Genomic DNA, 26,606 nt, shown 5'->3' on the forward strand with positions numbered 1-26,606 from the left:
AAAGAAAAAGTTGGAAAAAAACTGCACAATGGAAGGCGGTAGTAATTAGTCTTAGTTCGAGGAGAGCAGGACACAAATCCCATCAGTAAAACAAATGCTGAGAAAGGAGCGGTTGTTAAATACATTTATGGTGGTATCTGCTAAGAGAATGAGATGGGACTTTCCCTGAAAGTGTGAGACCCTGGTGAAGATAACAAGAATAATGTCTGACTCCAAACCCACAATCTTGTGTTTCAAGCCACAGCATGCTTTAAGAGAAGTCTGCTTTTCTTTGTTGGATTTGAGAAACACAAGGTTAAATTACATATTATTTAAATTACATAATAACATAGCTCATATTGTATATTAAAACTGTGGCTGTGTTATGAGTAAACAAAAGATAAACAAGAGATAATGTCATGGAAAGGGAAGAAGAAATATTTTTGAGTCATAAAAATGGTTTGGCACCTTTCTCAATATTCTTGGAAGTTTACATGGAAACAGAAAAAGGTCAGTCTTATTTTTGTTCGTGGTGTATTTTTTCTTCTGTCCTTATTTTTATTTTAAATTATTTTTAGACACCTCCAGGAGGAGAGGCAGAAAGCTGAGGGAGACCATATTAAAATAGTTTCTGTAGTAGATTTCAAACAGACAAACTCTGACAACTCTGATTTTGGATCATTAATTTTAATCCAGTTTTTTTTTTTTTTGGTGGGGATTTTTTTGTTTTGTTTTGGTTTGGTTTTTTTAAGTTTGTTTGGAGTTTTCATCCCACACACCCTGATGCTTCTGTTGTTTGGCTTTTCACTCTCCTCCATTCTTTCCCACTCTAGATTACCTTAGCAAGTAAGGAGCTTTTTCCTACAGGGGTATAATCTGGGCTGATGAGCCTGAATGATGTATCTCCCAGGGGCCTGAGGTACCTCTTTCTGATGACTTTTTCCAGTAGAGGCACCTTTCAGACTTGATCCTGCCAGTGTCTTCCCCATCAGTTTGCTGTGTTTTGCACTCCTTCATGAAACCTGTCCATTCTGAGGATACTGCCCTGAGCTACAAGTCTCTTTGCAATGGACAGAAATCCTTGTTCATCAAAATTAAGCCTGTCTGCCTCACTAGTAACACAAACACAATTTACTTTTTCGGTGTTTTTTTGCTAACAAGGTCTTACATAGATGCCAAATGCTAACCAGCTAGGAGACATATGCACAGAAGCAAGTGTGGGAAGAGAAAGTGCTTGCATAGAAAGATGTGCAGAGGAAATATGGAGAATGTGGGGTGGGAATAATCTTAGCTCTAGTACCTGAAAAGCTTCTCCTAACAGGAGGTGCAGTTTGCCTTCTGTGCTCAGTAGGTATTCACCCCTCTCAGAAGATTTCAGAGACTGTCCTCAGCATGTGCTAAGTCTGAGAAAGGGTCAGATGTGCCTAGGCTGGAGGAAAGGAGTGCAATGTCCATGCTCATTGCAGGGCGGGTGGACAAGACGGCCTTTGAACTCCCTTTGAATCCAAACCATTCTACGAGTCTATGTGTTACTGAGGCGTGGAGGCAGAGGAATAACTGATCTGGATGACAGATAATATAAAAGAAGCACAGGAAAACTGTAGGAGGGTGTTAGAGTTGAGAAGAACTATATTTAGAAATTTAGAAAACTAGTAAACATACAGTAGAAAAAATTACCAGCCCATGCTAGAGGGGGAGAGAGAATAACAGGGAAAATCTTGTAAAGGAAAAAAGACGAGGAACATAACTTAGCCACACACTGTGTAGGCCAATCACTACTGTTGCACGAATATTATCTGTAAATCTGAACAGATGTAAAATACAGAGAACGCTTCGAATCCTGTGGGTTTTTTCCTGACCTTAGTCACTGTTTTGAGGCCAGAGGGCCTCAGAACAGGTATAGGCTTGGGGAGCAGGGGAACCCAAAACATTCTGGGCCCAGAATTATCTGAACAACGTGATCTACTTGAAGATGTCCATGCTCATTGCAGGGGGCATGGGCTAGGTGACCTTTAAGGATCTCTTCCAACCCAAACTATTCTATTATTCTATCATGATCTGTGGAGAGCACAGTCTGTGCTCAAAGCTTCACTGAGACCAATACTTAGAGCTGGACCGAAATCTAATTTTATTTTTCCTGACTGAATCTTAATCTGGAAATTTATTTTAAGTGTGCTTCAGGGAATAACTCAATTGACATATTTAATTTAAAACAAATGAACTACACTGAGGAAATACTGTAATATGATCCCTTATAGGAAGCAGATCCCACCTCATAAGCTATTTTAGTCTGTTTTTTGCTAGCTGAATTGACTTCAGTCTTTTTGTTCACACTTTCTTAAAATGCAGCACTGAGGTGTTGTTCGTGTGCTTCAGTTGTCTTGCAGACCAGCCCTGGTGAGATACCTGGCTGTGCCATCCTGCTGACAGAGTATGACCTGCGGATTGACTTTGAGTCACCCTGCAGTCCTTGCTATCTGTGCTGCTCTGCAAGAAAAGAAAACTGTGCAAGTGCTTTTTCTGCTGCAGTTTACTCTCCTGTTTTGAGGGAGACAGGCTCTATATTTGGGAATAAGGAGTGTCAGTGTCTGCCAGAAAGAGCCTTATGCTATCCTGCCAGCCCAAAGTTATTGCCAAGGTTATTGTTGCTTGTCCTATTTTTCTTTATTTCACAGAGCTGAGCAGCTGTACAGGTCTACCAGCCACTTTTATTTTCTACTGAGAATATTATTTGCCCACTGAACAGCTTGCATGCATTTCTAGTACAGCTAACTGTGAAGACAGGAGAAGTCGACACAGAGAGATTCATCAAAAACTCATGTAAAACTTCTTGAGCCACAGCCTGACTACAGTGGTGACTTACAGCTGTCAGTTTTGGATGTGTGACTCCATTGCCACTCTCTGCTTGTTTCTTTTCAAACGGAACCCCCTGTTTTTAACAGATAAATATGATCATTGCTTCAATGCAAATAATTCTTACCCTGTCATCAGTTGTTAAGACTGAGAATGTATTTTTCTAAAGTGATTTGTTTCCCTTCTCCCTGGCCAGGCTGAATCAAGCCCATGGACTGTACATTGTTCAAGGTGGCCTGATTCTTTGCATTTTCATGACTAAAGTGTCAGACTTCTGGGTGATATTGCACATGGACACTGTGTACAGACAATGGCTATTTATTTCAGTGAGGGAAGAATTTGATGTGTTTTGTGTACTATTCAAGACATGAAAGTTGATGTTGGTTTTGTGTGTGGGATTTAGTGATATAATTTAGGCTTCTTCCCAGTAAAGCCATGAAACTGATTTAGACTTGTAGTTTTTTCAAGGGAGAAAAGTGGCTTTAATCAGTCCAGTTGTCAAAATCTGGAGGGTCTCATTGGTCAGAAGCATGTGTTGCTTGTTATCTGGAAACTTAAAGAACTCTCATAGTTATGGCCTCATAAATTTGGATGCTTTGTGTTCTGACATAGAGTAGTTTTTTCATTACCGAGGAAGTTGGTCTGATGTCACAAAATGGTTTTGCTTCATCACAGTAGTATATAGCAGGATAACTAAATCCTTAAATGACAAAGCTAAGTGAGCAGTCATAGCAAGGGGCAAAGCAAACCAAGTGAAACTTAAACAGAATTGTTTCTAATTAGCAGAACCCCACACTTTTCAGGAGATTAAAGAGCAAAGTGATTTAAAGATTCAGAGGGTTGGAAGACCTCCCCTCTGAAGACATGCTGTGAAAGCTGGAATTGGTCAGCCTGGAGAAGAGAAAGCTCTGGGGAGACCTTGTTGTGGTCTTCCAGTACTTAAAGGGGACTTAGAATGGAGGAGAGCAACTTTTTGCATGGGTAGATAGTAATGGAAAAAGGCAGAATGGTTTTTACACTGAAACAGGAGAAATTTAGATGAGATGTTGGGAAGAAATTCTTTACCCAGAGAGTAGTGAGGCACTGGAACAGGTTGCCCAGACAAGATGTGGATGTCCCATTCCTCAAAGTATTCAAGGCCAGGTTGGATGGAGTCCTGAGCAACCTGATCTAGTGGCTGGCATCCCTGCCCTTGGCACAGGGATTGCAACCAGACGGTCTTTAAGGTCCCTTCCAAATCAAGCCTTTCTATGATTATATGAATATCAAATACCCAAATAACAAACACTATACTTGCCTGATGAACCATCAGTATGGCATCAGCTAATCCCCAAAGTATGGCCCACTCACCAAATAACCAGTGGGAGTATGGTGTCATGATTTTGACCTGTATTTGTGTTGTGTCATCTGAAAAGGTATGCATATATTAAGTGTTTATCCAGGAAATTTGCAATAGTAATAGTTGACAAAAATGTGCGGTTACTATGATCTTTGTTCCAGGATTACAACAGTAGCAGTCTACACTAATTGCCATGTACATGAAATAGTACTATAATATAATAAATTGTGTATTACATCTTTGAATTGTTCATAACAGCATCCAAGCTAGAGAGCAGCCTCCTAGCTGAGAGGTGTGTCTGCTGTGCAGGGGTCAGTTATGCCCTCTGATTGTGGGTGCGTGCTGTGACGTTTCTCAGCGTAGGGGAAGAGCATCCTGCCAGTGGGATGTCTGGCTACGAACTGACAAGAAGCTACTTTGGCAGTCAGGATGGTCAGAGTAAGGGAAATATCTGCCTACATTTGTTTTCTCAAAATGCAGAAAAAGGTCAGATTTAATCTGCTCTGCTTATACTAGAAAAATACGTGCTAATTATCTTACATATGTGTAGTTGTACTGACAAGAAACTGTGCCAGTACAGTCGGCAATGGCAATACCTGCTAATTGTTGTGTGCCAGTGTAAATGCTTCAGCGGGGATGGGGAGCACCCGGATTGATGCAAATGCAACATTAGAAATTACACCACTTCTTTACAGCTGCTTTCTTCCCATGCCTCCAGGCATCTAGCTGTGTTTTTTTCAGATCCTGACGGGTTTTCTGCTCCCACATTGCCCCTTCACATTTCTGCTTTTTCATGCAGCTGTTTTGCACCAAACTGAGAGGCAGCAGTGGGCAGGTCTCAAGGCAGAGAAGTTTGGGTGTTGCCAGCAGTGCTTGAGCACACCTGCACTTGTTTGTGGGTGTGTTGGCAGAAGGGAAAGGTAATGAAAAGTAGATGCTATCGGTTTTACAAAAGGTGTTCTATTTTGATTTGTAACTGTTGGTCATTGCCTAAGCTGGTAATAATATGCATAGCTATGTTAAGTCCTGCTAGGCTCCTCCTCAAAATGTCCTTCTTTTCAAACCAGTAAGGTCAGCCAGATCTTCCACTTACTCCTGGTGGCTTTCTGACAGTATTAGTCAGCATATGAAGTGCCATGTTTTATTCTCATCATGGATTCCTATTTCTACCTTGACAGTTTCGGGGCTTGTTTGTTTGTGGTGGTGGTGTTGTTTTGGTTTTAGTTAGTTTGTTTTTTCTTTGTTTTGTTTTTAAGAAGTCATTCTTTCACTATTTCATTCACTGACTACTATCTCTGGTAGCTGTTGACTGTTTTATAAACACTTGAGAGAGTAAGGCCAGCTCACACAGAAGGTGAACCTTTTTGTGAGCCATTATTGCTGCAGCAGAGTGTCTTAGAGGGGACGAGGGCTACAACTTGGAGATGATCTGAACACATAATTTTTTTCCTGTTATGCTCTTTGCAATTGATTTTAATTATTTATCAGATACTTAAAAAGAAATGCATTCTCTCTGACTAGTTCCTCATCATTCACAGCACTAGGTCACAGAACATTTCCCTACCCCCATTATTTACCATACAAAATGATTGTTTTATTTTTAAAAAGTAAAAGAAAGAGTGGGGAAAAGGGTAAAACTCTCACAATCATTAGCCAGTTGGCATAAAGGAAAACCAAATATAGCTGGTAGCATAAAACCATTCATTTCCTTTTCAGCTCAGCTTGTTTTCTACGTTTGGTCTTACCAAACTTACATCATTGTCTAGTGTTTAAATTACTGAAGTTTATGTTTCCTGTCTTTTAAAATTGTTAATCCCATAAAATATAATAGTTTATTTAATAGCAGGGCCTAAAACCCTGAGTCCTGTTTAGTCTCATCTTGTATAGAGGCAAACATAGAAATGTGCTCCTTCCCAAGGGATTCATGGTCTAAGTGTGTGACAAGGCAAAAACTGGGAGGCAGATGGTCATGTGCATGTGAAAGAAGCAATCAGCAGAGAAACTATATTTGAGTCAGTAATTGTGTTAGGCTAGGCCTGAGTGGGAATCTGTGTCTGGCAACACAAGTGGAGCCTCAAACTAGTTATAGCCAATTTTTATGGAACAAGAGGGACTGTATCTGAAATGTCATTTCTCTTAAGAGGTTAAAGTGTCTCTGTGTGATCTTGTGCAACTGTGCACTTTGAAGGATGGATTCTTGGGTTCCAGCCCTTCATCTGAAAATCCTTGGTAGTATCCGATGTCTTTTAAAAACACTTAACATAGAAACAGCTCTAGAACTTGGTCTTGAGGTAGTGCTGCCATGAGTCTACAATTCAGAAGGTTCCCTTGCTTATGCTTTGCTCCTTTCCCAGTGGCAGGCTTGAGCAGACTGCTTCAAGGCTGAAGAATGCCATCAAGGACATGATTTTGATAGCTGTGACATGTGGCTTAGAGACTGAGGGTCAAACTGAACTGGGGACCCTAATTTATGATGGAATTCTCTAACTCTTTGAATACTGTGTAAAATAATCACTGCCTCCTCTGTGGTTTTGACTGGGAGTTGGTGTGGGTGCTGTCTTCTGGTCTAGAAGTCACTTTTTCTTAGACTTCCATTTACAGAATCAGCTGATGAGTGTAAGCCGGCTTAAATATAGAAGTATTTTCTAGATGTGGATTGTTTCTTAGCTGAATATAACTGTATATATATATAAAGGCTATTTGTTTTAGCTTCCTGGAATAATTCCATTTTATTGTATCAGTTTTACATGCTTTATTTATGAGTTTTACATGCTTTTTAACATGTTTTTGGATGCTGGTATCAATGAGAAATCCTACTTGGGACATTAGAAAAATGAAAAATGTCAGACAGTGAGCATGAAGGCTACAGCATACTGCTGTAGGATTTAGTGAGAAAAACTTGACAAGCCAGAATGCTTCCTAAGAATATTTTGAGTTCATTTATTCTATTCAGCCTGGAGAAGAGGAGACTGAGGAGAGACCTTATTGCAGTCTACAACTTCCTCATGAGGGGAAGAAGAGGGGCAGACACTGATCTTTCCTCTGTGGTGACCAGTGACAGAACTCGAGGAAATGGTCTGAAGTTGTGTCAGGAGAGGTTTAGGTTGGATATTAGGAAAAGGTTCTTCCCCCAGAGGGTGGTTGGGCACTGGAACAGGCTCCCCAGGGAAGTGGTCACAGCACCAAGCCTGACAGAATTCAAGAAGTGTTTGGACAGTGCTCTCAGGCACAGGGTGTGACTCCTGGGGATGGTTCTGTGCAGGGCCAGGAGTTGGACTCAATGATCCTTGTGGGCCCCTTCCAACTCAGCTTATTCTGTGATTCTGTGATTGTGCCATCTACATTGTCACACAGGGCCACTTGCTTGCAGCATAGCAGCACTCTGTACACTATGAAATCAAGCTCTTTGTTCATCCATCTGCTGGAAGCTGTTGCCTCTTGTATTTGCCTGTGAGTGCAAAAATAATTCATTGGCTTTCTGCAGAAATTTGGGGCTAAACATAGCAGAACCTTTAAAATATGCTGTTGAAAGACTTTGAATCTTTAGGTGATTTTGGTGAACAGAGGAAGATGGAAAAAGAGAGAGAGAAGGAGATCTCATATATTTTAGATATTGTGAAATTCTTGTAAGTTAAAATAAGAAAATACAATTTAGGAAATCAGCAATTAATTCTAAGCAGCTTAACTCCTGTAATTCTGTCATTCTAACTTATTGAAAACTCGTGGATGCACGTCAGTTCTATGGAAAGGCTGAGTGCTTCTTTGATTGTTTGATTGTTTGCTTGTTTGTTTGTTTGTTTTTACCCTGTCGAGTCTTTGGAAGTGGGCATGAAGAGACACTGCAGGAGTTTAGCAGGCCTTTATCCTTTAAGTATGCCATACATTTTTACTTCAGGGAGCAATATTCTGAAAATAGACTGGGATGTCTATGGAGATTGCTTCAAATATAGGTATTGGAGTGTTTTGTGTATATGCCTTTGGGCAGGATTTAGGCCAGGCAGGATATGTGATCTCAGCTCTGGTATTCAACTGTAGCTTAGTGTGCTCAAAAATCATCTTGCCCTGAATATTTCAGATGCTTCTGATTTGTTTATATCATACGAAATATTGCTTGTGGCAGGTATTGTGGTGGTATTATTGTACTGCTCAGAACATCAGCCTCTCTTAATACCAAGAAAATTGGATAAAGCCATAAGCAGTTAGAATGAGTCAATGATTCTCTTTTGTAAATACAAAAGTAAAAAAACCCAACCCAGAAAAAACCATCCCCTTGCACACCACATAAAAGAAACCAACACCAAAAAACCCCCAAAACAAAAACAACAAAAAACCCCCCAAAAATCCAACACATTGACCAAAGAGATTTCTTAAAATTGTCAGGATATTGTGCTTTTGTGTTTGACCATTTAATGGCATAACCTGCAGCTTTTTGTAAGGAAACTGTTAGAAGTCAGTGTGCTCTCCCTCTCAAACCAAATTAATCCTTATGTTTTCCAATTAGTTGTCTTTTTCCAAATCCCCCCTTTCCCCTGCTTGCCTTCCATTCTTCTTGTTCTTCCCATAGCAAATGCCTGCATTTTCACATTTTCTCTTGCCATTTTTTGCCTGTGTTAACTGTCTTAGATTGATTCAATTTTGTATTCCTGTATTTCTTCTGTACAGTATCTTTTTCTAAACTTCAGAGTGGAAACTGGCAAGCTTTTGTTAGCTACATCAGGAATCATGTGTTGGGAAGAAGCACAGTTCTCTTCTGTCACTAGTGCTTGTAGCAGCTGAGTGTCGACACTAGAAAATATTGTGGAGTACTGTAGAGGGAGATGGTTTATGCTGTGGAATGCTGAAGTTACAACAGTGAATGGCCAGTAAGTTTTAAACCTACACAAGGAGAAAAAAAAGTAATCCTACCTTTCCGATTGTACTCCATCGACTTCTTGAAAGATTTGTTTTAAATGTCTTGGTCCTGCAATAGTAAAACGCTTTGCAAGTGGTTTCTTCATGTGCACACATAAGTAAGAAGGATACTCTGAGGCATCAACTGTCTACTGTAAACAATGGGGAAATAGAATAACCTCCTTTTGGTACCATTGTGAATTTTAAATTTAGACAGTGATCAAATAAATCACTTGAGTAGTATGCTCATCCCCTTGAGCTGAACTGGAATGCTAACCTGCTTAAAGTGAGCATAAGCTTTGCTACAGTGGATTAGGACTCATGTGAAGTGTTTAAACAACAACAGTAAAATTAGAAGACTCTCAAATATGCAGTATTATGGGATTATTTTTTCTTTGTATTTTCTTTTTCTTTTTTCCTTTTCTTTCTGGGAGCCAGGATATTTTAGTATCAGTTAAAACTTTACTGTGTGCTTGTCAGAACTTCACCCTTCAGATTGTCACAAACTTTGAAACTTAAGAAATGCCTGACATTGCAATAATACTCTAGATATTGGTAAAGCTGTTGTTCTTTCAGACATGTGCTCTAACTAAATGGAAAGCTCAGCAAAATGTTTTTTAATAAGACTTTCTAAAGAGACAAATTAATGAGATAGTTATAGAATTAGTGTATAACAATAATGCAATGCAGATGTTTTTTCTCCTTTAAAAATACAAATATTTTCAGTATTTCTTGTAGTGAGCAAAATGTGAGCCCATGTGAATTTGTGTGTGCATGCAATAATGCATTAATCACCAAGTCAAGCTCATTTCTGTGAAATGGGCAATGTATTTTGCTGTGGGTTTTAGAAATTGGGCCATGTCCTTTCTTTCATTTTCAGTATCTCTCTGCTTGAGTGATAACTTGAAAAATCTTGGTGTAGCTTACATTACAAACCACAAATCCACACAGAGTTTTGCTTGCACCATTCCTGAAACCTGCAAGGCTTTTCTTGTAAGAGAGTGAAGTTTTTATTAGCCTTGAGATCCCTTTCAGCAGAGCACTCCTAGGGTCTAAGCCAGGGTAGCTCATTCCTGAATTCAACATCCATAGGGAATGGGGCTGGGGTGGGACAGTACAAGGCAACAAGGGCAGTACAAGCAACATGGTCATCACTGCTGTTGCTGCTCTTTTTGCTGCACTCTCTTTGCATACATATTCTTTGCAGTTATAATTTTCAGAATTTATGGGTAAACTCTGACAAGTTCTTACAAAATTTCACTATTTAGCTTCCAGTTTAATGGTTGCTGTTTGCCTACAAATTCAAGAGAGCAGCACTGCATAGTGTCTGATCCATAGGTGATATTTAGAAGACTTTCTATTAAAAGCCTCCTGAAATATGATTGAAAACTAAATGCAAATTTAAGTGGCCTGGATATCTGGTGTGACTCATTGCTAAGGAGAACCTGGGATTCATTCAGCCTCAATTCATTTGCCCTTAGAGCAAGTCACTTAAGTTGTCTTGTATGTCACCATTTCATATCCTTCTAAGAGCTTAATGTTTGTGCTGCACTTAGAAGATTTATAGCCCTATTCAATCTTACTGTACTGTTGCAAAGGGTTAAGAATGGTTTCGTGCATCTGTTAAAGGTGTGATCAGTACTTTATGTGAAGTGAATAATAAAGCTTATGAAGAATGAGTCATGGTGTGCTCCCGGTTTCATGCAACCTTTTACTGGGGTCATTTTATGTCCTTTTTTGCATTAATTCTATTTTTTAACAATATAGCTACGATTATTAATTCCTAAGAAGATTCCTCCTTTTAATTTTTGTTCTGATCTCTAGTAATCTTACTTGCAGTGTAATTCTGTTTTGATGTCCTTATTTATTTTGTGTAAGCCATGGCCTAAACATTTGTGCATACAGTGAAAGTAAAATGAAAAATAAAATCCATGGTCCAGTTATGAAAGGATGGAGATTTCATTTAACAAATTCAAAAGAGGTAACTTTTAAAACTAAACTTTCAAGTGCATTCTTAAATGCTGTACTTTCCTTTTGTCTGTTTAACAAATTCTGGAGTAGGAGGTTAGCTATAGGGTTTTCCTTTATTTTTGGGTTGTGTTTGTTTATTTTGAATCCTCTGGGAAATTCCTATAATTCTGTAGAAATTTAAAATGAAAATGCCAAAAAGGAGAGTTGCTGGGAGTCACAGCTGTTGGTAAGTTGTCAGCTGACTCCTTATATCATGTCCAATGATAACTGGTTTTATTGTCAGCTTCTGTCTGATGTGTGTAATTGGCTTTTGACCCAAAAGTAGACTGTGCCTTTTCTTTCTTTGAGGAAAAGGGGAGCAAATAAATTAGTGAAACTCTTTGCCTATAATGTTAAAACGAGTGCTAAAAACTCAGTCTCAAGTGAGGTATATTTAACAGAAAAGTAAGTGTAGAAACTGGCCGATAGAAAATTTTCTCATTGTCAGATAGGATTAGGCATAAACCATTCTGTATTTGTTCTTAAACTTGAGTTAAAAGTATCCTTTTTTTCACTGTATTTCAACCTTTTTCCTCTTCTGCTTGGTGGTGATAATTTGGAGCATGGCGATTAGTCCTACAAATTGCATACAGACATTTTAATTAAATACTCTTTTTACCATCATCTTTGCTTAGCAACATCCTTTTTGAGATATTCTGGGAAACGTAATACTTGGCTGGTGTGTAAAACAGTGTTCATAAATCAAGGTACGTTGCCATATCCTGCTTGCTTCTTGCTTAGGTTGTTTAATAGTTTTTGTATTACTCTGTGAGACAGAAACATGAAGCCTTATACATCTAGTCACTCCAGCTTACTGCACAACATAATTACCAGTGAGACTCAATCTTTGGAATATGGCTTACCATGGTGGTGTAGATTCTTGAAGTGAATAGTATCTACATGGTTGTCATGGATGCAAGCAGCAAGTAGTTTTCACATTCCAAAATAACCTGGAATTTAAACAAAATCATCAGGCTCTCAGAAGGTCATATTAGCATTTTCCATCTCATTTAGTTGCTGAAAACATGCTATCTTGAAGTCATAAAACCAAAATCAAAATGAAATACTCTAAACTTGCTTTGGCACAGACCATACATAAGCTTCAGAGCTTTTTTGACACAGAGAAGTTATTTCCCTAGTTACTTTCTTGTGCTGCTCTTGAATGTCTTTCTAGGCTTTTGGTTTTAAAAGCTGTGTTTGTCCTCCACTGGAAGTGTGCATGGGGTGCTGTGTTCTCTGAGCAGGCTGGACAGTTGTCACTCTGATCCACCTATGGTCCTGCTCCATTAGGAGCTCCCACCCTGAAACTTTCAAATACCACACACAGCCTGTCTTTGTATAATGTGTGAAGTCGATGAGCACTTTTCGTAAGAAAAGTATCCCTCACCCTAAGGATCAAAGAGAAATAACATATTTTACTCAACAGAGGGTTTAACTCCTTCTTTCTGGAAATCATAGCTTGGTCTTCCATGCTGAGCTGAAGATCAGTTGGTTGTAGGCACTACTTGTTTTCCTTTGTTGGTAAAAAGTGTTAGAATTCTATGCTGCCCCCAAGAGTTTCAGCAAATGTTTAGCTATCAATAGTGGTTTTAATTGCCCATTTAATTTAAATGCCCTGAGGTTTGCATTCCCCTCATAGTTTCCTTCTCTATCAGCCTTGGCCCTTGTGCTTTTGTGGTACCATTCAAATATTTTCTATGCTGCAAAGTCTGTTCAACAGCTTTTTTGGGGGTCTTTTTGATGAGTTCAATTCTTCATTGCAATTTAAGTTCCAGTGGAACAAAACTCTGATTTCCTTGCATTCTTTGTGATTGTGCCCATGTGTTTCACTATAATTGTTTACATATGGTTGTATTAATGTGCTCTCACTGCTTTTTGATGGTAAAACTTTGATTAACCTTGCTAGGTGTGGATTCAAAGCCTTTAAGATTCTGTTCTAAGTTCAGGAAAGGGAGCAGTTTTGTGAAATCAGAGCTGAATTTGAAAATCCTGAATTGTTTCTGGGAATGCTTGAAGTGAAGAAATAATTTTCCGGCTGTCAAACTGCACACTTCTCTCTTAGACTCTATAGGAATGAGAAAAAGGAAATGTAGGTAACTGTAGTTGTCTTGGGTCTTGGTTTAGTGAGGGAATTGAGGAGGAAGAGAAATGAATAGTCAGTTTTCTGTACAAAAAGTACATAGGAATTATAGTCATGTTGAGCTTAGTTGTTCTATCAAACTTTCTTGAATTTAAGAATTTTTTTTGTATATCAGTATGTCAGCTCTTGAATTCTGTTATCACATTACTCCTTATAAATATCAAACTTGTCACCAACAACATGAAGAAAGTAAGCAGGTAAGATGCTATGCAACAGGTAATATTTAATGAACATTGTTTAACAATTCTTTGAAATCTGACCAATCTCCCTGATTTGTGAAGCACCTCATCAGTAACTAAAAGGCACAAGTTGTTTCCTGAGTGTATTACCGCAGGCCTGGTTCCTACGGTATATCACCATGTCCCGCAGCCATAGGGAGGAGGAGGAGGAGAAGATCCAGCAGGCAGGAATTGTGCAGCAAGACTGATTTATTTATTTATTTTACAAACCTTTTATGGACTTTTTTCTTCATAGTCTAATTGGACAAAGGACCAGCCACCCCTTGGGGGTGATTGGCCAAAATCCTAAAACATCCATTATCAAAATATTTTCTGCTATACCATGAACAAGACTTTCCAAGGTTGCAGGTGGCTTGGTTGTTTACATTCCCTGCTACCTCTTCTGTGAGAGAGAAAAATCTCTCACGGACTTAGAAAATAACAAGAAGATCCTCACTAACAGCATTTTTGTACCTACACTGAGTGGTAAAGACAAGCTGACAAAAGGAGAGATTTTGATTCACAGCTGAAAATAGGCTGTTTGAAAGAGCTCTGTGGTCTTGCCAGTTGTAGAAGAGTTTTCTGGAGTTACCATCTTTCTATTAGCTAAGGATAGTGTTGTCTCATATGCCCATTCATGTCTAGATAGAGGTTCTTAGTCATAGTCATCTATTAGTGAGGCCACTTTGGGTCACTGGCAGAAAGACTTTTATGTTCTGTTTGCTCCACCACTTTTATAGACCATGCTGGATACTTTTTATTTCTTCCTGGTAACTAGTGATCATGAGCTGTTTTAGATGGTAGTATCCTTGCTCCTGGCAGGCTTTCTGCTGCCTGGCCTATGAATCACAACAAAATAAATTTGCCTTATGTTTTACAAAGTGTGGTACAGAATGACAAAATAATTGATTGAAAGAGAGATTCAGAGTTCTTCTGGCCCAGCCTTTCTCTCTGTCAATATAGGTCGATATAGATCTACAGCATAGTATAAAACATGTAACACCCAGGTTTAGCTCATTAATGCATGGAAAGCTTTGATCTTTATTGGCCAGGTCTGCAGGAGCATATGGCTCTGCGGGGCAGGTAAAGCAATGTCAATATAATCTGTCTATGTTTATACAGTTCTTTAGCATTAAAAATCTCACAGGAGCCAAGGGTGAAAGTTCAGTACCCAAAATTTTCCACTTCCATCACAGTTTCCTGTTCCTAGCTTGTGTGTTAAATGTCTTCTGATTGCTTGCCTCCAGCTTTCAGCCCCAATTGCTAGCAATCTGTCTCCTGTTTAAAGAACCTAGAAGAAGAAATAAACACACTGGTGTATTGCTCTATGTTTATATTTGCATATATCATTATGTGCTTTGGCAATACAGAGATATTGATATTCCCTGTAGAAGGAAGTGTTTGTGGCAATTTCCCTAGGTCTGTTAATAGAGAAATTTTTTTTGTTGCTGTAGATTACACTGTTCTGCAGGTTCTCATTTTAGAGTTTTTGTTTATAGGACAAGTAAAATGATTACTGGATAAGAAATGTTTTAGGATTGGGACCTCTTACAGCTTTATCCTACAAGTTGCTTGGGCAGGCGCAGGGATGTTGAGGTACACAATTTCAGTACACACTGTTCAGCCAGCACTGAGAAACCATGGCAGGCAGTTCTCTGCATGGAACAGGTCTTTTTCTTCCTTTGTAGAAATTCAGGATATGTAGCCTTTTGTATGATCACAATCTGAGAAATCAACCTATCCAGATGCTTCAAAATTAATTAAGGACGGGGAGTGAGCAAAACCAGCTCCTGGTTCCTGCAGCTGTCAGTGCCCATAAATCATCTGTGTTTTCGCTTTTGAAGCAGGACAAGAGCATGAATTTAATTAATGGGTTTGACTTGCTCTGGAAACACACGGTAGAGAAATCGCCCCACCCACACCTTTCACAAATGCTGTAAACATACAGATGTTATTGTGTATTCACTCATGAATGCTTTCCAGCATCATTGTGCTAGATACAGTTGAATGCCTTAGGCAGGTGGCAATCCAATGACTGCAACAAATCCTTGTTCTTTGGACACCCAGATCAGAGGAGTAGCAGGTTAGCTCCTGTTTTCTTGGTTCCAGCCAGCTTCTGCTTAACAAATGCATTAGTAATGACTGCTACAGAAAACTCTAGGGGAAAACAAAAAGGGTGGGTTTGTCTGTTTTCCATGATTGCAAATTTGATTATAATATGAAAAAAAACCCAAGTAGATTTGTTTTGCCACTCTGGTAAAAAAAGGGAAAATCTAGGTTTTTTTAAAAAATTGTCTCTGCAATGGATCACCAGAAATGTCTCTGCATTGTTTGATTTTTTGTTGTATTTTTAGTTCTACCTTGTTAAGTGCAAAGAGACACAGAAACTGTCAAGCTGGATCAGACCCTAGTTCAGTGCTGTAGTCAGCATCAGGTAACTCAGAAGAAATTGTGCAAACACCCCTGGTATTATGGGGAGGTGGAATTAGCTAAAATCCTAAGGCATCACTATGATGCTCATATCCTGACAAGATCCTGACAAGATCCATGATCATGTTTTTTAAAAATTCATGCCAAAAATATTCATGACAAATTTAAGCTAAAAAATGCTTCTTCTTTTCTACTTTTAAATATTTAAACACACTTATAGCTGTACTGGCCAGACGCTGTCACCAGTAATTCTGGGAAATATTCACAAAGAATGCCAGGGACTGAGCGACTGTTCTTTGTGTTTGTTATAAGAGGACATCTTTCCATCTAACTGTAGAATAAATATTTTGCCTTTCTCTTCTATGTATAGCATTGTCAATTGAAGACTTCGATAATTTAAAAAATTATTATTGCAGCTATATCTGACTGCATTTTATAACGTAAAAAAAAATTATCATCCTGATTTCATCGTATACAACTTTGTGTAAAGGCCATTTTGCACACTCTGGGGTCTTATGTAGGGGTGATTGGAAAAGTAAATCATCATCCCATCTGCATTACTGGATAAGACTATTTTCAGTATAGGGAATATAGAAGAATATGCATTTCTTCTACTCCTTTTTACCTGGGTTTGCAGCATGTATTAATATGAACTGAAATTTACTGCTCTTTAGCCATCATTGCTGCATGTTCTACTGTGTCTTCTTCATGGCACTGGGTCTTTCTTCAAAGGGAAGAAACTTGTTTAGTCCTTAAGCTTGGTAAAAGTTAGACGGTGAATCACTTGTATTTGAGTGTTAAACTTGGCTCTGTATTGTGTTATTACTTGATTGCTGAAGCATCTGACAAATTAAAGGCAAGGCCTTATCCACAATCGTACCCTGAGCTTATCTGTTCACAGAATCATGGAATATTCTGGGTTGAAAGGGATCCACAAGGTTCATTAAGTCCAACTTTTAAGTGAATGTCCCATACAGGGATTGAAACCAGAACCCTGGCAGCATTAGCACCATGCTCTGTCCAACTGAACCAATCTCGCCTGTCTCGACATTGTGCCGGGAGCTTCATGGGGATGCGCTGGGGAAAGGCTTGTTTTCAGCCTTTGTGCTGTAGGGCAAAACACAGAGGATCAGTGCCTGACTGGAATGCTGTGGTGTCACCAAGCAGTAAGAGGTGACTTCCAGCTGGGCAGAGCCAAGGACGTGCTGTAAGCCTGACCTCATGTTTCCCTGATGCTCTCCTCTCTGTAGACCTGCTGTGAATCTTCTCTTGGCTTGCCCTTACTGGGGAGCTTGTGTTGTCACGTATTTACTGGTGGAGGGGGAGGTGTGTGTGCTGTAGACGTTTCTTTCCGCTACCTTTTTCATTGAAACTGTCTGATGTGGCATGTACTACCTGACCCAAATATATCCATATGATTAGCTAGTCTTGCCAGCTTTTATCTGGGTTGCAAGTATCTTGCTTAGGGCCTGTTTCTTAAACACTATTTCCAGGCACCCAGGCATCTCCCAGTCTCTGACTATTTTCAGGCAATGGTGACAAAGCAATGTCTAATTTAGCTACAAAAACTAGTAAGGTTTCTGAAGAGTATAATTCACTGTCATAAGCACTTTTGTTGGCCAAGAGCCATGGGGAGCCACCTCTAGAAATAGGGTCTCCCTCTCATGTTTTTGAGGATGTGGAAATGGATGACATGAAATCATGGGCTATAATTTAGACAGTGAGAGGTTTGCAGATTGATTCTGTAAGTAGAAAAATCCCCTGAGGAAACATTATGTCTATAATCCTGTCAGTCAGAAGGTTAGAGTTAGTCAAAAACTGACGTACACAAATGGCTTAATAGTAAAGATTGTGCTAATAGAGGTAAGAAATTTAGCTGAAGTATTTTGCTGAAGGCTATGAAAATTGGATACCTTTGAAAAATGCTATTTCTTTTCCAGAAGATATAGTAGAAAATTGTTCTGAGCTATAATTAGTTGAACATGATGCTTCTACTGCAACATTAGGAATATTTGTAATTAAGTAAATTTGTGGTTGAAAGAATCCCAATGTGCTTAGCATTCAGTTATATATTTGGATAACATATGTAGCCTTTAGGGCTCAGATTTCAGAGTGGGACTTGGTCATTATAGTTCATAATTGTGTGAATATTACACTGACACAATTAAAGAATGAGCCAGTGTGAGACAGAGGTGCTTCAGATGATACTTTGAATCCTCAGTGCTAGGAAACACAGAATTGGGAGCAGTTTTTCCTCTTCACTTTTTTTATATGCATATATATATATGTATATAATCCTACTCACTGTAGTTAGATTGTGGAAAGTCCTACACAACCAAATTTAGTCTTCAATAATGTACATTATTAAGCAGTGACTGCTGCTTCTTCCTTCTGCTTTTGGTAGGCTGCATCCTCCTTTTGAGAATATGTTTTTCTTGAGAGAGTGGAACCAGTTTTTGTCTTGCTTCAGAAGTATGATCCTGATACCGTTTCACTGACAAGGAGTGGAACAAATGGATGGGCCCTTGTTCTGTAGTTGACATACATTTAGGTAGCTCGTCTTACATCAGTAATCAGTGTAATCAAGCCTTGCTAAAAATGACACATATGTTTGGTTTACTATTTGTTATGAAATACTTGCACCCACAGTGTGAACACTCCTGTCACATCTAGGGGATGGGCCTTGCAATCCAGGGGAAGTCGGCTGACAGCTTTCTGGGTTCTGCATCGGAGAAGCAGGAGCACTTAGTCCTGGAGAGCCAGGACTGGAGCAGGTGTCAGTGAGGTGAAGTGCTAATATGAGGCTTATCAATGCTTACTGCTTTCCTGAAGTTCCCCAACTTATGTGTGGAAAGTGTAAAGCTGTACCCAAAGGCCAGAAAACCCCATTGCCATAGTAGTAGATAGCTCTACCCTTTTCTCCTTCTGCTTTCTGTGAATGCAGAGACCAGACTGTGGTGGGGCACCTCCTCTGGGGAGTTTTTTGTTAAAATTTAGTGTTCACATAAGGGCCTAAAAGGCACATAAAATCCTGCTGAAACTGGCTTTTCCTCATCCATTTGAAAGTTCTAGCTGTAACATTGGCATTATTTTCAACCTCCAGACAAATAAAAGCTCAGGAGGAGGCATCAGCAGTGAGTCCTCTAAGCAAAGCAGGAGTAGCAAAGATGATTTTGAAAGTAATTTCAGCAAAGAAGGCAGTAATGAAGATTTTCAAAATCAAAACAGTTTCCTAATGTGGTCTCTAATGCCTTTTCAAAGTGGGTAGCAAAGGTGTTTTTCAGACAAGCTACTGCAATTCAATTAGACCTACCTAATTTTTATTTCTTTTTCTGCTACAGATTTCCACACTGATACAATTCTGCTTTCTTAAGATCATGCTATGGCTTGGATGGGATTTGGGTACAGCACTGTTAATTGACAGAGTTTAAATAACAGAAATGTTCCCTAAAGCTTGCCTTGTCTGTATGCTCATTTGAGCTAAAAAAACGTAAAAAGAACTTTTTTGATTTGGGCAGATGAACGTTTATAGAAGGAAAGTAAGCATTGTTGCAGCCCAGGGCCAATGCTGCTGAGTATGACTTATGCAATATATATATATGTAGTTTTTCAATTAGGTAGAGGCTATAGGCCCACTCTTCTATATTTATATCATTCTCTTTGTGCTGACTACTCACAGTGACACACTAAGTGGCACAAATTCTCACTAAACACCTATAAACTCAGTTGTGTGCTTCACATCCCACAGTTAGCAGAATTGGTTATGCATTTTAAGCAGCTTTATCTAGAAATAGAAATTCTTACTGGGCTTTCTTCAGCAGCTTCTATTTTCTTTATTTAACCTAATTAAATGCTGATTTAAAATGCATTGATGACACCAACATTTGAATAAGATTATGGAGTGATGGTTCTAGGTTCCAAGCCTTCGAAATAAATAAAAGTTCTTTTCAAAGCATGAAATGACTTTTCCTTGCAACCCATTCCTTCATTTAAAATCGCTAATCCTATAAGACTGACAATCCAAGCAATTATTTAAGCCTGAAGCATACTTTGGCCATAGAAATGGCACTGCTGTGAAACAAAAATAAACTAATAAATAATCCAGTCTTAAATCAGCACTTCATTCTTATGTACAGAATTGCTTCAGTTTAACTGTGCCAGTGCAACACCCTTTTTTTAGAGCTGTGTGTAGTACATATTGGTCTTTCCACGAGGTGCTTTGGCAATGGTTTTGCAGCTGAAGCAATGCTGCTGTGGCATTTAATACAGGCTGGATTGTCACATTTCGAGTGCCAAGAGACCCCTGTTGTGTGCTGGTGTAAGACTGCCTTCCTTGGTAGGCGTTGGTATTTACTTGCAAAATGCATATACAGGATTGAAACCAAAGGGATAGTTTTAAATGGTGAGAGACATTCTCCCTGTTTGCAGTCTTTTATCACTTCATGTATAAAGAACGTCTGAAATTCAGGTATTTATTTCTCTGTTGTAGTTTTAATTTACTAAATGGTGTGATTTGTATGTATTCCAGGGATTTTAAGCAGACAACACAATGCAAAGGTTATTATTACTCAGTATTTCTTTTGATTTTACATTCACAAATGCTATATATCACACCTTGAATGAGCTTTATTGAAATTTTGAAGTTGCTGAGGATGGATAAGTCTAGCAAACACTTCCTTTTTCTGCAATGCACTCAGAGATGACTGATACCAGTTCTTCAGTCCCGTGATTTCATTCTTTAAATGGATGGTTCCTCAGCTTTGACAAAACCTATTATTTTAATGTTAAAATCAGTTAAAATCCTGGAGCTTTAATATGCATCCCAAAGCAAATAAGGATGCAGTGCTTTTCTTTTACAAATCACATTTAACTGAGGGCCTAAGTGATTTATGGGAACTAAGAATAAATATTACCTCCAATACGGACTTTTTTTTCCTCTTAGCTGTTTAAACTCTTTCTCAGGTTCTGCTTCCAGGGTTGCTTGTGTGGACCAGGGACAGGAGCCTGTAAGAGCCTGTGCTGTCCCTTGCACTGCAGTGTTCTAGGTCTTTTGTTGTGGTGATTTACCATATACACTTCCCAGATTTTGACATCTAGAGGCATTCCTATTTATTGTATATATTTTTTCAAATGGCGTGTGTTAATAAGGATGACTGGGGAAAGGTAAATCTGATTTACGGAAGCCACAAAGATGTAGCTTTGTTCTGGTTGAGAAAACATAATTTTCTTGTGGTTTCTTTTAAAAATTCTTTTTGAAAAGACCATTTCCCCTTTATAGCATGATCCTTGTGATGGTCTTTAACTATTTGAGAGAGCCTTGAGGCTCTTGGCCCCTGGAAAAAATATCAGGGCTTAGTTTTTGTGCTCCTTCCCAGTTTGATATCCAACTGGGCTGCTTGTCCCAGTTTGGATCACAGTTCTGGAAAGATGAGATGGTGAAGTGACAGGAAAGTGGTTGAGTTACTAATGGAGACACAGACAGATGCTAGATTCTCTCAGATGCTGCCTTGTTCATGTCAGAAAGACATTGGAATTCATTTCAGCTGGGATGGACAGGCAAATCTGCATAAAAATTTAGTCAGTGCTCTCCTAACCCTTCTGCTATCTGATCATCTCATTGTGATGAGGTAAGGAAGGGGTCTGAAGGAATAAGATATTTTTGTCCTTTACAGGAAAGAAAGCCTTTTCACACTGTGCTATCTGGCATATTACCTCCTGAAATCCTTTAATTGTATCAAGCTGTATGTTTTTATTTCCTCTGTAGCAAAATGTTCTTGCAAAAGTGACTTATGAGTGACTTGCTGTGTAGTTTCCTGTCACAATTAAATTTCTGTGATGCTGAATTGCTGCCAAGAGTCAGGCCTTTTCTCACCTATTCTTTATGCTGTATGTATTCAACAGGAAAAAGTGAATTTGAATATTCACAATGAACAAAAGTGCTGAAAAAACCACCAGTCTGCTGTGGCTAGAGTTTAACCCGAGTTCATAAGGTGAGAGCCCGTTATCAGAGACACCCACAGAAACCATTGCATTGCCCTAAGACAGCTGGAGCTGAGGGTGTCTCTAAGGTGTCCCCTTGGCTCTGAGTGCAGCACTGAAGTGGCCCCTGACAACAGGGAGGAGTGGTTTTCCCCAGAGGTGAGACAGAGAGACAACTCTCTGCTGATTTCCTCCTTTCTTCCTGTAACAAAGGTTGTGTTTGTTAGTCAGTTCCTTATTCAGGTGGTGTTTAATAGCCAAAAAACCAACATGGGAGTTGGCAAAACAAGCCTGTGGCTTAATATGTAATGCCTGTACTTGTGACATCGTGTTAAAACACCAGCACTTCTAAAGCCTGAACTGGGAGAGGAGGGTGAAAACTCTTCACTATTGTTGCCTCTGGAAAGGACCACTCTGCATGTGGTACTGTACAAAAGGAACAAAGCTTGGCTAGTTCAAGCTATATTGAAAGATTTGTTGATTTTTTTTTTTTTTTTTCATTTATTACTTTTTTGGAGAACAGAAAGTTTTTCAAATGTGAAAGAAGCGTGGAAACTGGGGAAATGATGTCTCCGTAGGCAAAACCTAAGAAGAAGGAAACAGGTGGCAAACATCAATATGAGAGAAATTACCTGTGTGTTTTGGGTGGAGAAATGATTGGGGAGGACAGCTTTGTGATTAACAGGCCTGACTAACTCCCAGCAGTCTGGTTCCTGCCGGCACTGCCTGCCTGTGCTCCCTGCTGTAGTAGCGGGTGCACCGCGGGAGTGGTCCCTGAGACACAGCTCCGGTCCAGCTCCAGCTGCAGTCGAGAGCTACTCCATGGCAAAAAAATCCACAATTTCCTACCTACCTCGCTGGATATTAGTGTTTTTACACATAAGACTTTGCCTAGAAAAATCTGTTTAGTTGTATTAAGTCCTGTTACTGGGCTTGACAGCAGCAGGCTACTGGTAGATCCCTTCTGTCTGAGCCAGGCAGCTTGACAGCCACATTATCCAAAGCAGCTTAAAGTTCAGAAACCTGGTGTTTCCTTGACTTTGGAGAGTCCCTGCTGCTCTGGGTGAGCTCTGAGCCACCTCATGCCCAGTGCAGACACTGGAACCCACTGCTGCCAAAGCCACATGAGGCAGTGGTCACCACTGGTTGTATAATAACCTCCTGATGACACACATCAATTGGGACTTGAGGTACCTGCAATTATGTGCCTCCTAAACTCAAAGGGATTAAAACCCAGAGCATTTATTTCTCAGGGATAATGTATTCTTTAATAATAAGCAAGATGGGATTGGGTTGTGCCTCCTCATCCTCCCTAAAGTAAGGATGTGCCAGAAGTCTGGATCCAGTCTGGAACAGTCTAGGTAATCTATAAATGTTTAAATATGTTATGTGTTACTAGGTGTCTCTGTGACAGCCAAAGCAGTGAGGCCTTTATCACTTATGGTGCCTGTAGATGCTGCTGTAACAAAACAAGGAAATGCTGCAAATCCGAGACAGGGCACCTATAGCCTCCTTACATGAGGAAGTCCTGCAGGAAGGGAGGGGGACAAAACCCTGAAGTGTAATGGGAGCTGGGTAATTGTACGCTATGAGTAACAAACACCTCGGAGTCTTCCAGGTGTCTCACCTGGGTGCTTCAAAAAGCCCATTCATGGAAAGCTTTGCGGTAAGCAAGTGCAATCTTGCTCCCATAAGCCTCCTGGAAAGCAAAAGTGCCTGGAAAAAGTAGTAGGGTAGAGCTCAGGCTCTGTTTCAGGCAAGCCTTTCTTACCAGGCCTTTCAAGTAGGTTTATTGACATGAAGGCTGAATCATATTTGTGTTGTGTTTTGCTGGACTAGAGATAGAGTATTTCTCAGAGAGAGAAAAGAGAATTGGCTCCATAAAGAGATTTTCTCAAATCAGGCATTTCTAGCCTTTATTTTCCACATAGGTGTGTTATTTTTCCCACGGGAGGAAAGTACCTAAAGATCTCTCTGTGTGGGAAGGTGGCATGGGAGGAGGGTGAAGCTAGTTCTGCAAACATGCTTATTTCAAATACCACCCTAGAGAGAAGCTGCAGATTTTTGGAGACTGGGTTCCATGTGGTAGGTAGGAGGGGGTTTCTGTGCTATTGATTAATTTCAAATTGTGTGGGATTTTCCTGGCATAAATGCATAGGGTCTTTGCCAATTTAAACTTAATTTTCCTTCTGTCAAAGGAGCTGCAAAAGCTGTGTGAAGAGGAAGTTTTGTGCATGAAGACTCCAGTATCTGCAGGCCTTGATGGAGTTAACCTTTCCATTTTGTTTGGGAGAAGCATGACTTTTCCCAGGCAGTAGTGTATTTAATCATGTAGTTTCTTTTGCAAGAAACTTTCTTTTCCAGAGCCTTACTCAGGAAACTCTGTATGGAGCACAAAAGGCTTTTTTTATAATATCTTTGAATATTATGCTGGGAATGCCATGGAGATGAGGAAAGCCAAAACAACCTGAAAAAAGTACAAATCCTGCAGGGTAATAATAGACTTGTACAGGTTAGGAAACAGAAGGCCAAATCTAGGAAACAGGAGGCTCTTGATGGACTCAGTCCTTGGGTTAGAGAATCTGTGCCAGTATCTAGGTAAGCTGTTAGCACTGCACTGCACAGTGAGTTCTGTGGACAGAGCAATATTGCACGTTGTAGGAATGTGAGATAAACTAGAACTGTACAGGCCAGAAAAAAATCTGTTGTACTGAACAAAGAAATCTCAGTCTATGATTAACTTTATTTCATGTCAAAAGCAGAACATACAAATCTAGGCTCTTTCATGGCATGATACTGAACAATACAAGCCCTGTAGCACAGAGCATACCACTGCTGGCTTATTTGTCCTAAATGTACTTTAGAGAAATTCAGTCAGGTTTAGGTTATGCTAACAAATACTAATTTAATGCAACAGTTACAGCAGTGCAAACTACAAGTTTGCAATAAACCATACTCCTGGGGCTCATCTCAAATACTGGTCCTATGAAACAACTTTTTTGCACATTTGCCTTTTTCTCATCAAACTAGAATGATATAGAGAATGGAAAATAATTTCAGAAAATAAGAAGAATCAGTGGTTTACAGACATCATAATTGTTTGACAAAGGCAATTTTAACATGTGTGGCAGCTTAACAGGCTAAAGAATCAATACATTTGGGGGAAAAATATGAAACTTTAGCTCCTTGAAGAGCAAAAAGAGGCCACAGGGAAAAGAGACAATGTTGGTTTCAGTATTTCAAAGAAAATTTAGGTGGATAGAGGAAAAAATGTTGTTTTTCTGTGGCTGGAAGACTGAGAACTCTTTCGGGAAGATTTCAAGGTTATAACTGGATTTTCAAATTGGAATGAAACAGAAAGAAAAGATACTGAAACCTGTTTATAAATAGCTTGAGTTTACAAGAGTTACAGCCTTGGTTTGTTACTGCTAGCCCAAAAGGAGTCCTACACAAAGGAGTAGGTATGACCCACAAAGCACGTGCTATTAATTCATTGTTCAGACAAAACCTGTATTGTCCTGGCAAGACTGAGATAGAAGATGATGAATTAACAACTTGGCCACCTTCCCAAATTCATAGCTATGCATAAGGCACAATGTTTGGGCTAAGGCATTCACAGAAGAATGGATTTTGAGAAGTTAAAAGTAAAACCTGGAGAACAATAGACTTGGTGCAGAAGAGTCATGTTTGAAAGAAAAATTTGATTTTGCTCATTTTAAAAAGCAAACCTCATCCAGTTGTTCTGTATGGAAATGGTGATAAAAATAATTTTATCACTTTCATCATTATTCCTTATCCTTGTTGCTTTTTAATTGGATCATAACATGAAATCCAAATAAGTAATACGGCTTGCATTGCGACACCTGGAGAAGATGCTTTCCTCATCAGAAGAATTTTACATGTTGTGGGAGCAAATTTGATTGATTCTGTCAGCAAAGTAGTGATATTATTAGTTATGTCAGGTAATGTTGGTCCAGAGTTCGCAGAAATGCCTGGCATGTTAGGTGCACCAATTGTTTATTATCAGGTATCTGAGTGAGTGGTAAGGCTGGGGTGTGCCTGGCTTGGGCCATTATTTCTGAGATGATCTTGCAGCCTGTAATCTAGAAGTGCTTAGACCTAGGAAGCTGTGGGGATGTTTGAGAAGGATCAAATATATGCACTAAAATTAGGAATCCTTCTAAAACAGTATAAGCCATATAACTCAGCTTCCTCATCAGATTTTATCTATGTCTTCTCTCAGATCAGACATAGCCTGAAAGTTATTAATACACCTGATGTTGGAGAGGATGAAAGTTTGGTAAGAAAGTTTCACAGGTATGTAGGCTTGGCAGAAAGATCTCTGAATGTAGAAACTGAAGATGAGATAGAAATGAAAGCAAGTTTTGATATAGAGTAAAAGATGTTTTGCTGAAACAGTGATCGATGAGTAACTGAGAAGGCAAAGGCTGGAGATGAGTTGGAGGGAGATTTTTATGATTAGGACAAAGGTATGTGACTACAAACAAAGACATGTTTTTCACCAAGTAAATAAGTCTCAAGAAGAGCATAAGTAAATAGAAAACATGTTTTTACCAAAAAGAGAGATATCACAGGCAAACAAGAAATGTTGATGTAGCAAGAAGAGAGGTCTGAGAATTTTCCACTGTAAGCTTAAATTGTAACTTACTTACTCTTGTGATTGGATAATAATGACTATAATATGGTGATGGTAGTAGCTATGATAGGCTATAGGCAAATGTAAAGGTATTGTGTATGGTGCTTATTG

General features: G+C 39.3%; 1 protein-coding gene across 3 annotated transcripts in view; it reads right to left on the minus strand.

The window, feature by feature from the left end:
- CUNH4orf19 (chromosome unknown C4orf19 homolog) overlaps positions 1–26,606 on the minus strand; it is a 41,387-nt gene that overhangs the window by 7,292 nt on the left and 7,489 nt on the right. The window contains exons 2-3 of one of the 3 annotated variants that reach the window (XM_042053142.1): positions 11,935–12,021; positions 9,077–9,131 (exon numbers count right to left, since the gene is read on the minus strand). Coding sequence is in view for 1 of the 3 variants with exons in the window: in XM_042053141.1 (XP_041909075.1) it covers positions 9,077–9,168 (92 nt within the window). In the remaining 2 variants the exon portion in view is untranslated. Of the gene's footprint in view, positions 1–9,076; positions 9,214–11,934; positions 12,022–26,606 lie in introns of all 3 variants that reach the window. The other 2 variants (XM_042053141.1, XM_042053143.1) reach the window with 2 other exon arrangements.

This window comes from Corvus kubaryi, unplaced genomic scaffold, assembly GCF_017639235.1.
Source record: "Corvus kubaryi isolate FWS band 111438036 unplaced genomic scaffold, C.kubaryi_AGA036_p1.0 split1-131, whole genome shotgun sequence".
In the NCBI taxonomy this organism is placed as follows: Eukaryota; Metazoa; Chordata; class Aves; order Passeriformes; family Corvidae; genus Corvus; species Corvus kubaryi.